Below are 13459 nucleotides of genomic sequence, written 5' to 3'. Positions count from 1 at the left end.
CGGAGGAGAGTCCTAGGGGAGAAAAGTTGAAACACAAAATCTGCCGTGAAAGGTGAGGGTGAAGCCCAATAAGGAAATGATCGCCGAGGATCTTCCCCCTTTTCGGGCCATGCGATGCAGATTATGGCATTGTACAACTGTCTGTACTATGACTCGAGGACAGGGAAATCAAAGGGTTACAATAAGAAACATTAATCTATGATATATGTATCAACTTTACAATAAGCCTCGGGCAAACTGCCACGGGAGAGATATCTTCACATCCAGTTCCTTGGCCGCCGTGAGCACCCATTCGGGCTCGCGCAAAAATTGTCGGGCCATTAACACAGCATCAGCTTGAGGCTTTGGTCCAGACAACATTGCTTCGGCCACCTGTGCCTCTTTTTCTGCGCCCTGAACAATATCTCGAGCGGACTCGGGCTCGGTGATAAAGCCAACAGCTCCGACCAGCGTCGTATGGTTGACGGCGTGAATTTCTTGACGAATCTGGCCAGCAAGGTCAATCTGATAGTTTGTATGAGGCTCAATGCGCTGGCTTTTGTGATTACCACCTGAGCTAACATCTAGAAAATCGATCCCTAGGTCTGGTAACATTTTGGCAAGTTGGATTGAGGATGGCATGTCCCAGCTTCCAGTACCTTCTGCCACGCTTTGATTCTCGAGCCAATCTGTCGCACTGATACGAAGGAATAAGGGCATTCCATTCGGAATAACGGCACGGATTGCAGCGGCAACCTCGCACAAGACCCGAGTTCGGTTCTCAAAACTGCCACCATATTTGTCGGTTCGTCGATTTGTGACAGGGCTGAGGAATTGATGAAGCAGGTATCCATGAGCAGCATGGATCTCAATTACATCCACTCCTGCTTGTACGGCGAGCTTTGCACTTCGTCCAAAAGCCTGAACGAGTTCTTCTACTTCGGCGGTTTCAAGCTCGCGAGGGGCCCAGAATTGATCACCAGGAGCCCAAATTTGCTCTTCTCCGCCAGAGGGGCCAACCACATTTGATGGCCAGCCACCAACACTTTCATCGGCTTTGATGCCGCGTTGCTTTGCCTGGGCTGCGAGCCATGGCGCCACCGTGCTCGCCTTCCGGCCAGCGTGAGCGAGCTGCACCCCGATTTTGGCCCCTTGACTATGTGCGAAATTCACCACGCGGCGGAGACCTTTGAACTGTTCAGACTCCGTCCCGTTCTGCCAAAGACCAGAATCATTGGGTGAGATGCGACCATTGGGTTGAACTGATGTTGCTTCAATCAATATCAGACCGACACCCTTTGTGGCCAAATGACCCAAGTGCGCTATGTGAAAGTCGGTGAGCGCGCCTACAGCTGGAGAGGTTGGGTTTGACTCGGCGGAGTATGTGCACATGGGCGCCACTATTACGCGGTTCTTGAGTATGAGATCTCGAATTCGTAAAGGCTGGAAAAGTGTTGGAGTGTTGAGGTGGGGGTTTATAGCTGCTCCGGCATTGTTGGCGGGAGTGAAATAGGGCAGATCCTTAGCCTGCTGGATTGACGGTAAACGAAAGGAATTAGATTCCATTTTTATTTAAAATTTGATTGATTTATTTGGGAATTGGGGGACGTAGGAATGTCCATTTATATAAATATCCTTGGGGTACCTAGGTAGGTACCTAACCCACCGGCTGACAAATTCACGTATATTGCTCAAGTGCCCCTCGGAGACAATGCCGAACAGCCGACCTCGGGGATTTCCACCCTTCGCAGTGGCTCAATTGATGACAGTTGGGAGGCCTAAGATGACCTCCAACAGCAAAATTATAGCCTAGATATCCATGTAATACTGCCATTATGGGCCAGAATTTTACATTGCGAACCATGAGGCAGCCGAGACTAGCCAATGCAACAAGTTGAGATTTCAAGTGATCAACGCAAGCAGTTTATTTCTGGTTGTAGTTACTCAGCGTCTCTTAATTCGCTAGTATATTTCCACTATGCGAGTGATGAACGTATATAGGAATTTTAATATGGACCTTGCCAACTACCGTTTCCATTTTGACATCCTTTGCAAAGTCCCGGAATCCTAGCATAACCTGGTCGAAAGCAATTGACATATTTCCGCCATTCTTTTGAATGAGGAACAATACTTTTGTCCAATGGATGAATACAACCGGAAAATTCCCCGAGGGATTGAGCCGTAAAACATCTATCGAGGTCGAGAATCCAAAAATGGCCACAGCCGTAGGGACCTGTATGATCGAGGACTTCTAATAGACACATCTATAAACCATTGTTAAGGATATGAGTATGTCTTGTTAGATATTATTTGACTCACCACAAGTTGCATTCACCCTTGATCTCATAAATACCTCTTGGACTTGACCAGGGGATACCCCAATGCCAGGACCTGGCTGTTATAAGGGTGTTCTTGCGTGGATAGTCACAGCAAGGGTGAGTTATCAAAGACCACCAATCTTTGAGATCTCATGCCAATATAAAGAAGATTGATATGGTTTGGGGTCTGAAACGTTCACGCTATTGTCAAGGAAAGACAAATACGCCAGAACCCTAAGGCTCATTTTCATTCATCAAAACAATAAGTAATTGTCTACAAAGGCAACTTGCGACATGCAATAGGGGGTCTAAGGTTCATATATAGGCCAACAAAGCAATCCGAAACAACGGATATCCAGGGCACAAAAGAGTTTAGACCGTTTCTCAATATCAAAGGGTTTAGAAAAGATTACTGAAAGAACCACCGAAAAGATGACTGGAAAGATGACTGGAAAGACGACTGGAAAGGTGACTGACTGAAAAGGCGACTGAAAAACAGCCCCGATGAACACTACACGGCACAATGCGCTCATAATGAGATAAGACACCGTATAAGTGGACTACATGCACATGGTCATATCGACCATAAGCCCTTTCTACAGATCAATCCCTTCACATATAATGGCTGACTATCCTTACTCCAAAGATTATGGGCGCAGCTTGCTCGAGGGCCTACCCCTATCAATTAAGAGGTATCAATATCAAGGAAAGGAACACTTCCTTCACACTTATTATCTTGAACTAGATCTTTTCAAGCGTTCAAAACATGACACATCAGAGTACATCCTATTCGATATCGACGCTGATACCCTCGAAAAGGATTTCCTCGATCCAAATATCGATTGTTCCTTTACTTTCGACTCTTTCGATACAGAGAGAAATCTTCTTCTAATCAAGATGAAATCCGACGAGCATGCGCAGGCAACCCAACAAATTGGTTTTTCAATTATGGAAAAGCTCCTGCATATGGGGCTTCGAACCGACGTAAAACCATTCCCCTTAATCCGAGCTGGCGCCCAAGGAAAACACCCTGATAATGGATGGGGCCCAATGAGACCACCAGATCATGACCGTAGGGCGACCATTGTTGTTGAAGTTGGGCTGGCGGAATCGCAGCCAAAACTCGAGCGCGACGCAACATTTTTGTTAGATCCAGAGAGAGGCAAGGCTAACATAGCCTTAATCGTAAAATTGAATCTAAAAAAACACCAGATGACTCTCGACAAATATGAATGGGACGGGGACAACGAATTCATCAAAATGGTACAGCGCATCCAGATCACTGAGGGAGAGATTGCGACTTCAAACCCATTAGTTATATCCATCGAACAATTGATGATGCGACCCAGGTCTTCACCCGAGAATGATATTATAATTGGTATAGAAGAACTGAAGGATATTGCGGATAGTATTTGGAGTGTCCAAACTTCCTAAAGGGTATATCCCTGTTAACTTCAACTTTTGACAATCCCCCCCCCCTCATCTTTCTTCACTTACCCTTCACTTTTACTCTACCAATTTCAACTCCCATATCCCTCACCTTCAATAGTTCGCTCCCTTTACCCCATTTCTCAACATACCATCATGGTTACAACAGTCTTCATTAATGGCCGTATCTTCTGCGGCTCATCGGGTCTTTTTGCCTCCACTCTGGTAATCGAGGACGATCATGTCGCACACATCGGCTGGGAGAACGACGACGCGGTTATCCAAGTTCAAGCAATAGCATCAACGGTGGATTTGAAGAATCGAATGGTCCTACCGGGATTTATTGACGGCCATGTGCACATACTTAATTTTGGTATGTCACTGCAGAAGCTCGACCTTCTACCTTGCAAGACCCTCGGAGATATCCAAGATGCCATCACTTTCTACGCAGCAACTCACCCCTCGGATCCACGAATTTTGTGCCGAGGCTGGGTTCAGTCAGTTACCGATAGTAAAGCTCTTGCAACCGCTTTAGACGACCTAGATCCGCGACCTATCTACATCGAGGCATTGGATCTCCACTCAACCTGGTGCAATAATTCAGCCCTCAAAGAGCTTGAAGTTCACTCAAAGCCCGACCCTCCAGGTGGAAAGATTCATCGCTACTCTGACGGCACCCCCTCTGGTTTGCTCGAGGAGGCGGCGCAATTCGACATTGTTTGGCCATTTCTGGGTCGGGTCACCTCCATGGAGAAGAAGCTGGCTGCGATTGATGCTGCGATCAGTGCACATCGACGTGCTGGATATACTGGGCTTGTGGATATGGCTATGGAGGAGAGTGAGTGGGTGGCATTAAATGCATACAGAGCCCAGCGTGGTGAGCTTCCGATGCATGTGGCAGTACACTGGTTGGTGCCTTACTCAAAATGCGATACCGATATCTTCAGTCAAATTGATCGTGTCATTGCACTTCACCAAAACTTCAACCGTAAAATCTCCCCGGAGTTTTGCGTCAATGGCGTCAAGCTAATTTGTGACGGAACTGTGGATGGGTGTACAGCTGGATTACACCAGCCGTATGGCGGACTTTCCGATATTGTCGATCCCATCTGGCCTGCTAATACCCTTGTAGTGGCTATTCGCCGTGCTACTGAAGCGGGCCTACAGTGCGCCATTCACGCAATTGGGGATCGAACAGTAGGGCAGGCCATTGACTGTTTATCCCAAATCGAAGACCTGCCAGCATGCCGTCATCGCATTGAACATTTAGAGATAACAACCCCCGAAGATGCAAAAAGGCTTGGCCAACTTGGAATCGTGGCCTCAGTCCAGCCCGTTCACCTAGACCCGGCGACTTTTGACGCCTGGCCAGAGATGCTTGGGATTAAGCGTTGTAAGCGGGCTTTTGCTTACCAGGAGTTCATCGATGGAGGGGCTCATTTGGCCTTTGGGACCGATGCTCCCACTGCAGAACATTACGCACTGCCCAATCTCTACGTGGCTACTACTCGGCGGTCGTCCATCAACCCCTCTTCACAAGATACCGTCAATCCCGAGTTCGGGGTTTCCCTCGCAACCGCCATCTCAGCAGCTACTGCGGAGGCTGCATATGCGTCTTTTTCGGACTCATGGACAGGGACTCTGCGTCCGGGATACAAGGCCAATTTTGTCGTCCTTGACATGGTCTGGGACATAGAATCGCTTTTAGAAGCGCGAGTGTGCCAAACCTGGTACAAGGGAAAGAAGGTGTTTGATGAAGAGGATGGCTTGTGACATGAGTATTGAGACTTTTAGGGATCACATCAAAATAGTGGAGAAACAATGAATGATTTCCATTCTGGGGTGATCGGAATCTTCCTGCTTCAAGCTACTCTTCTTCCACTATTATATAGACAATCACACGAGCCACCTCTCTGTTCATTCCGCAACTTTCTATTCACTCAAGCACTTGTCTTCTCGTAATGAATGACCGTCCTCATCCCTTTTCTATTCTCGTTGATCTTTGCCGTCATAAAATCTGTCGCTGTTTCAATACTTCCCCATCGAAAATCTTCCATATCTCTACAAGGCGCGTATGACCGGTCTGGTCGGTTTTTGTTTTTCTTTTTTCAAGAAGCCTCCAGCCACAAAGGCAGCGGCTTATTTTGCACCTTTCAGCCTAATACGAAAATCAAATGCGGGGTGTTGGTGAGATGCCTCGTCCCAACAGGCTAAATTCTGGTGCCACATATAATCCGATGCGAAGACTTTCTATCTTTCAGATCCCCAAGATATCTCTCAACATGGCTATTCCTCACCATAACCCAATTATCCCAGGATTTGCTGCTGATCCGTCTATCTGCCTGATCGATGGTACATTCTATCTCGTGAACTCGAGCTTCCATCTCTATCCCGGGCTGCCTATTTATATGTCGAATGACCTTATCTCATGGAAACATATTGGTAAGATGCTTCTCTTCGAGTTGAATCTATATTAAGGCTAACATGTTCTAGGGAATGCTATAAACAGACCGTCTCAACTGTCATTGTCCCGAGCTACGACATTTATTGGCCCGTTGGACGATGGTATAGAACTAGTTGCTACTGGTGGCCTGTATGCGCCAACCATTCGGCATCACAACGGTGTCACCTACATAATCTGTACCAATGTCATTCACGGCACTTCCAATGTACTGGGGGATGAGCATAGTGAACAGTTTATCATCCACACAGCTGATATTCGCTCGGGGAAATGGTCCGACCCAATAGTCTTTATATTTCCTGGGATTGATCCATCTCTGCTATTTGATGACGATGGACGGGTGTACATCCAATTGTGCAAAACAGGGCCCGAGTTCCAGATCTACAACAGCGAAATCGATATTACAACCGGGGCGAGAATTGTGGAACCCGCTCTCATCTGGACAGGATGGAAGAAGGGCTATACAGAGGGTCCACATATATATAAAAAGGATGGCTGGTACTACCTTCTATGTGCCGAAGGGGGCACATTTGAATACCACATGTTAAGCATGGCGCGATCAAGAAACATATGGGGCCCATACGAATCCTATGAGATGAATCCGTTGTATACTGCTGGGGGTACCGATCAATATGTCCAAAACACTGGACACGGTGATCTTTTCCAAGATCAAAACGGAACATGGTGGGTAATCATGCTAGGGGTTCGCATGAAGGAGGGACGATCTATCATGGGACGGGAGACATTCCTGACATCGGTTGATTGGCCATATGATGGGTGGCCGACAATTCAACCGATAACATGCGATGGAAATCTTGAGGGAAATTTCAAGGATGAAGGTCAAGACTCACTTTCGGCTGCCCCTTGGGTCTATTTGAGAGACGCCAAACTAGATCGATACCATATGCATGACAACCGCATTACCTTACAGGCAGATCCCGCGGAGTTCACCAGTGCATACGAGTCAACTACTTTTGTTGGTCAACGACAACGAAAACTTGAAGGCGCTGCCAGAGTTACTGTGTACAAGCCACAACATTCCCCATCAGTCCGAGCAGGATTGGCTTACTACAAAGACGAGCACCGGTTCTTGACAATCGGATACGACTTCCACTTACAACAAGTCATCTTCAACGGACTAAATCAAGCAAAGTCATTCTCGCAAAGTGAGACCCAAACTGTCGAATTCCAAGATGTCATATCTTTTAAAATTGGCTACACGGAGACTGCTTTGCAATTCTACTTCCAGGTAGATGAAACAGGCTGGCATGACTTGGCGACCCTTGACACCTCAATCCTAACAGATCACGACTTCACTGGTCCGGTCATTGGGATTTTTGCCATTGGGGATGATACCGAGGTGGGATTTAGAGACTTTGAGATTGATGCTCTGTAGGGTTAAGAGAGTATAACTAAGAACTAGCCTCGAAGTTGAATACTCTTAGAATGTTGAACTTAGGGTATGGTTTTCTAAATGCTTCCTGGCTTTAGTTTCTGCAAATCTTCTGCTGTCCAATCGGTGACTAGCATGTGTCCAGGCTCATGAGAAAAGACTAGGCCTTCAATTCTATTGCTTGCTGTTTCAACGGCAATTTGAGGTGTAACACCACAGGCCTATAAAGGTTAGACGGTGATCATGTGAATCACATGATGTGATTATATATGTTCGAACTTACCCAGAACACTGGAACTTCACCCTCCTCAAATGTTTGTGGTTCTCCAAAGTCTGGCTTTGTCACATCAAGAATCCCTAATTGCTTTGCACCATCCCATCCCCAGGCGACAGGCTCTCCATGCGTTGATAGATACGCCCGAGTGATCCCCCTCACTCTCTCGATGTGTTCCGGACGATACGGTCTCATGGATACAATACAGTAACCGCCAGTGAATATTCCGGCAGGTAATAAAGGAATGTTCGATCGGTACATTGCAACTATCGTACCAGTTCTTTGGTGACGAGGTGGCAACCCTGCCGCTGTTAGGGCATCCTCAAATGAGAACGAGCACCCTATCAAAAATCCCACATGATCCTTGGCCCATACATCTAACAAGTCACGACGGCTCTCGATGCATTTTCCGGCTGAATATACTCGATATTTGGGGAAATCCGTCCGAATATCAAAATCTTCGGATCGAATACACTCGGCCGGTTGAATGGAGTTTGGATCCCCAGGAACAGCAGTCATCCCTAGTAAGGGACAAGGAACTGGGTTTCGCAAACACAAATCATGGAAATCGGCAGCATATTTTGATGGAAGTACCAGAAGATTTGCTTGTAAGTATCCCGGTGCAACCCCCGCGGTGTTGGTGAGTTGATTTTGGCGACAGTGCAGTCTTGCCTCTTGAGCCATTTCTATATTGGCCATTTTTGAGAAAGGGAAAAAAAGGATGCCACAGGTAATTAAACCCCCATATCAACATATTAATATCATATCATAATGTTCTGACTACAATATATTAGCCTCGGTTATCATGTTCGGGATCCACATACCGATGGTCTGGGGAAAATGTTGGGGAACCCCGTAATTTGCCTTCTACGGTCCCTTTTTACGCCTTTTTGGCGCCTAAATTGCCGTTTATTGACTTTCCTCTTCAGGGTTAGAATCTATTCGGATCATCGGATTGGCTTGAAGTGGAAACTATATCGTTTCATCACTTTCCTAATTGGCCCCTTACCTCTTTTGGCCCCAAACTACTCAAATCTCCCTCTTATCATCGGCCCGATATCTTCCCCACTTACATCTTTGCGAGGTCTTGGCTTATATCCGAAGATAGGAGTCTCCCCAAATCTTGGAAATCTCATGATCCACTCAGCACGTGGATATATGTTCTTTAAATCCTGGATTTGATTGTTTTTGCTAAACCATTTTGATCCAGCCATGTCACATAATAACTTGGAGTTGAAGGATTCCATGAAGGAGGATGCTGAAGTAAACTATGCCGCTGGCGAGTCTTCAGATGTGGTACTCGATCCAAAGAAAGAGGCAAAGCTCCTGGCCAAACTGGATGCAGCCTTTGTACCCATCATCATGTTGACCTATCTGACTTGTTTCCTGGATAGATCAAGTATCGGTGAGTTTGATTGAATCTGGCGTTGCGGGAAAAAAAAAAAAAAAATGAACACTAGCTCACAAAAATAAGGAAATGTCAAGGTTGCCAATATGCCCGAGGATATCAATGCTTCACCAGGCCAGTTTTCCACCGCTGTCTCCATCTTCTATGTCACATATGTTCTTTTTGAAGCACCATGGGCGGTCATGATGAAGAAGTTGACACCTCGCAACATCCTGACGGGCCTCTGCATCGTTTGGTCCCTGACTACCATTTTCACTGGATTTATCCAGTCCGTGGGCGCTCTTTACGCGACTCGTCTTATCTTAGGTGCTTGCGAAGCTGGCCTGTTCCCTTGTCTCAATCTCTACCTGACTACAGTCTATCGTCGAGAGGAACAAGCAAAGCGTGTTTCCTACCTGATGAGTTGTGCTGCCATCTCAGGGGCTGTAGGTGGTCTCTTGGCCTACGGGCTCTTGCAGATGGATGGAATTGGTGGCAAAGCAGGATGGAGGTATGTTTTCTTTTCTTCCACTCAAAAGGTCATTGCTTACAATGATTCAGATGGGTCTATATCATTGAAGGTCTATTCAGCATCATCTGTGCCGTTCTCATCTGGTTCGGTCTACCAAATAACCCGGCGGAGGCCTACTTCCTCACCGAAGAGGAGAAATGGATGATGCGGGTGCGCAATGAGCAGCGTCGCAAGTACATGGGAAGTGAAGAGTTTAGCTGGGAAGAGATGCGTATCGCAATCAGAGATCCCAAGTTGATGTTCAGCAGTGTCATCCAATTCTGTCAGGATATTCTTTTGTATGGGTTCAGCACTTTCCTCCCCACTATCTTGGGTGGCATGGGCTATGATTCCCTGATGAGTAACGTCTTGACTGTCCCTGTCTATGTCTGGGCTGCCTTGATCTTCATCGCAATTGCTTGGTGCTCAGACCGATACTCAAAATTTGCATCGGTGCGTATAGCCCCTTATCTCCCACATCGTTCCTCGCTAACCTTTTCACAGTACATTTTTACAGCGAATGTCTTCGGCCTTGTCGGTTATATCATACTTCTCACAGTAGATAATACCGCCGTCCTATACTTTGCCACTTTCCTCATTGGCATCACCACATATACCTCCGTTGGTCTTAACGTCGCCTGGCTGAACGTGAATATCGCCCCACAATACCGTCGCGCTCTTGCGATTGGCCTCCAGCAGACACTAGGCAACTGTGCTGGTATTGTTGCCGGCCAAGTGTATCGTACATCACCCTATGTGTTGGGTAATTCCTTCTCCTTAGGTTCCCTTGTGGTGGCGCAACTCACGGTGACTGGATATGGTCTCTACCTGCGGCGGGAGAACAAGGTGAAGGAGCAAATTATAAGTGGTGAAAAAGAAGACACTCGACGAGTCCAGACGGGTGATGCAGAATTGGAGTTCAAATATATCTACTAGAACGTTCCTGAGGTATTCTGATTGCGTTTCAAGGATGAATGCCAGGACCTCGGGAGGATTTCAGCTCCTCCTACATACATTCGTTTTGTTTTAATTCTTTTTACTTGTCTCCAGCCATTGGATATTCTCCCCAATATACTACACATTCCATCGTGATATCAAAAAGCACAAACCTTTTGATGAAGCCACAAATCCGAAGAAGCCTTAGAATGCGCATTGACTTGGTGGCATATCTGTATGGTCGATATATGTACATCAAAAGAAATCTTTCATCACACTTGACAATTCTTCGCCGTAGTCAAATACGAAGCCCCCATCGGGCATCTGCTGGTAAGGTCCTCCATCTGGTACAGGGCCTGTTCCCATCCCCATGATTTGATCCTCCAGATTTCCTACTGCTTCAAACCACTCCATCAACTCCTGTGTCATTTGCACCCCATCCTGCGGTGTATGACTCTCCGTACTGGCGGACTGGGGCAACGCAGGAGAGCCATGGGCATCTAAATGGTCAACCCCAGGTTCGATGGGCCTTTTCTGGACCCCTAACCCCAATTGAGGACCAAGCTTACGGAGGCTTCGAATAGACTTCCATAGTCGGCGAGAGATATAAGACTGGGCTGAGACACCTTTGACCAGCTCCAAAGCCCAGTAAAATTCCTCCTTACATGACCCACTGAATTGTGTTGGGGCTTGGGCTACTGCCAGGAATAGGGCAGCAAGAGCCGAGACGAGGAACCAATTAAATGCCACTTGCTGTAATTGATAGATGTCCGATGTATCGTTCAAGCGAGTAATGAAGCGGATTGTATCTTTTGCGATTTCCACCACGGTCTCTGATTCGCCAGGGTACCGCATCACATGTACTGACGTATGAAGGACAGGACGATGTATGAGCATGCGTAGCTGATTGCCCCGAAGATAAAGGAGGGCACGTAGTCTGCGCAAGCTCCGTGAGCCTTCCATGGCAGTTTCAGACTCCACAGAAATCGGGTGATCGAGCCGCAACGAGTCTGGAATGGCATGCACCCAACGCAGCACTTGCCAATCCAAATAGTTCATCTCTTCCTTTTTGATTTCGTTCGTGTTGTTAAAAGCCGATATGAACTTCCACACCTTCGCTGCAATCCGGCTATATCTGATCATCACGCGCAGGTAAGGTGTTTTATCGTCAGGCTCTGGCAGCCATGGATCGATATCTGTCTCCTCTAGCGCAAACGGCATGCCAGTCCCAAAGCTCCAGCGCATATCCAGAATGTATATAGACCAGAAAAGTCGCAGAACGCGATCCTTCCCCTCAGCTATGATAGCCGGTTGTTTCAGAGTCTCCCGTCGGTGAAGACCTTTCTCGAGACACATGCGCTCAACGATACCAACGGTGCGCCACGCCAAGATTTCCTCGTCCATTTGAAAATAGAACATCGACTATTGAAATTAGCATGTCGGACATTCATGGTTGGTTGGGCATGACGAACTACAAGAGTCAAAAATATGATGTTCTTAATGTCGGGCGCACCCCAAACACAATTGTCCTGAACTTCTCGTACACTGTCAAAAAGAGCAATGGCCTGTTCACTTCGGCCACTGGCTTCGGCTGTCAATGCGCAGGCAAACACTACGCGCAGAATATGAACATCTTCTTGAACCAGTTCATTGTGCCCATGAGACTGGCGGATCTGTCCAAGCGCGCGGTCCATCGGGTTGTAGAGAAGGTGAACCTGGTCCAAAAGCTCCGAAAGCTCCAGAATCGGGTACATGATGCCCATTTCCTCCTCATAGACTCGGCAAAGGCGAAGTGCCTCAGCTTTAGGGATCATCCAAAGTGGATCTAGGGTCTGGCGCGTCCCAAGTTCTTCATTTGGGGCCGATGGCGATGCCAGCGGTGAAGGTTCTCGAGTCATATCTCCCTCATCGTCAGCCTCGGCACGTTCCACAATTCCGCGCTGCTGCAAGCTAGATTTTGCAAGGTCAAAACTAAATGCAGATGTTGTCGGGCCTTGGAATGACGCCTCTTTTGCTGAGGATAAGTGCCTGAGTGAACGTTGGGTAGAAAGTTGATAAGTGCCGGTAGCAGAAATACCTGCAGGAGAATGTTCGCTGCCGGCCATTGACCGAATACTAGCAGACAACTGGGTTATATGGTCCTGCATGGCTCTCATTTGGTCAAACAGCTGCTTGAAGTTCCTTTTCGATGCAAGATCAGTAGTGTTCCAACCACACCGAACTGGGGTGGGCATACTCTTGTTCGCCGGGACTGTCTCGAGAGTTCTCAGCGTAAATGCAGTCAATGTGCTGGCGTCCGCAACGCTGGCATGGTGATTGTCCATTGCATTTAATTTTGCGGCGCTTACATTCAGTGCTTCATGTTGTCAGCCACAGATCTCGAACACAGTCATTTCCAAACCGACCAGGCTTTGGCGATGTATTTACGGCGTTTCTTCCGCGGTCGACCATCGTTCGCCTCATCCACCGAGGGGTTATCCCAGTGGTTGGTAGGATATATCTGCGGGGTATTCATCTGAAAATGATTTCAAATATCGGAATTCGTTTCAGGGTGATGTGAAGGGGAAGAGGAAGAAGAGTGTGGAGAAGATGCGGGGAGATTCCGTTGTGGAACATTTACAATGGCACATATAAAAACAGCAAGAGATGGGGAAATGGCTAATAAGTTAGACAATGTTCGAAGATTTAACAATAAATTAGTATCTCTACATCTCTGAATCACTGACTTTCTCAAAAATCACTCAAGTCTCTGTTTCCAAAGCCTACAATATA

General features: G+C 47.1%; 6 protein-coding genes across 6 annotated transcripts; 4 read left to right on the top strand and 2 right to left on the bottom strand.

Moving 5' to 3' along the window:
• Positions 1-216: 216 nt before the first annotated feature.
• Positions 217-1545, bottom strand: PGRI_095100 (NADH:flavin oxidoreductase/NADH oxidase; the record flags this gene model as incomplete). The annotated part of the gene is made up of 1 exon (XM_040797223.1): positions 217-1545. The coding sequence occupies one exon, from the start codon at positions 1543-1545 to the stop codon at positions 217-219; it is 1329 nt and encodes a 442-aa protein (XP_040650034.1).
• A 1373-nt stretch (positions 1546-2918) lies between these two features.
• On the top strand, positions 2919-3731 carry PGRI_095090 (uncharacterized protein; the record flags this gene model as incomplete). The annotated part of the gene is made up of 1 exon (XM_040797222.1): positions 2919-3731. The coding sequence occupies one exon, from the start codon at positions 2919-2921 to the stop codon at positions 3729-3731; it is 813 nt and encodes a 270-aa protein (XP_040650033.1).
• A 150-nt stretch (positions 3732-3881) lies between these two features.
• PGRI_095080 (amidohydrolase) lies at positions 3882-5498 on the top strand (the record flags this gene model as incomplete). The annotated part of the gene is made up of 1 exon (XM_040797221.1): positions 3882-5498. The coding sequence occupies one exon, from the start codon at positions 3882-3884 to the stop codon at positions 5496-5498; it is 1617 nt and encodes a 538-aa protein (XP_040650032.1).
• A 401-nt stretch (positions 5499-5899) lies between these two features.
• Positions 5900-7582, top strand: PGRI_095070 (glycoside hydrolase family 43 protein; the record flags this gene model as incomplete). The annotated part of the gene is made up of 2 exons (XM_040797220.1): positions 5900-6167; positions 6219-7582. The coding sequence occupies 2 exons, from the start codon at positions 5900-5902 to the stop codon at positions 7580-7582; spliced, it is 1632 nt and encodes a 543-aa protein (XP_040650031.1).
• A 1483-nt stretch (positions 7583-9065) lies between these two features.
• On the top strand, positions 9066-10687 carry PGRI_095060 (Major facilitator superfamily domain, general substrate transporter; the record flags this gene model as incomplete). The annotated part of the gene is made up of 4 exons (XM_040797219.1): positions 9066-9258; positions 9328-9751; positions 9802-10204; positions 10256-10687. The coding sequence occupies 4 exons, from the start codon at positions 9066-9068 to the stop codon at positions 10685-10687; spliced, it is 1452 nt and encodes a 483-aa protein (XP_040650030.1).
• A 255-nt stretch (positions 10688-10942) lies between these two features.
• On the bottom strand, positions 10943-13202 carry PGRI_095050 (putative C6 transcription factor; the record flags this gene model as incomplete). The annotated part of the gene is made up of 3 exons (XM_040797218.1): positions 10943-12109; positions 12160-13030; positions 13093-13202. 3 exons carry the CDS (start codon positions 13200-13202, stop codon positions 10943-10945), a joined length of 2148 nt encoding a protein of 715 aa, XP_040650029.1.
• Positions 13203-13459: the final 257 nt, after the last annotated feature.

Source organism: Penicillium griseofulvum, assembly GCF_001561935.1.
Source record: "Penicillium griseofulvum strain PG3 chromosome Unknown contig_15, whole genome shotgun sequence".
NCBI classification, from domain to species: Eukaryota; Fungi; Ascomycota; class Eurotiomycetes; order Eurotiales; family Aspergillaceae; genus Penicillium; species Penicillium griseofulvum.
The sequence above is the reverse complement of the archived record's forward strand: the minus strand, read 5'-3'. Positions and strand labels throughout refer to the sequence as shown.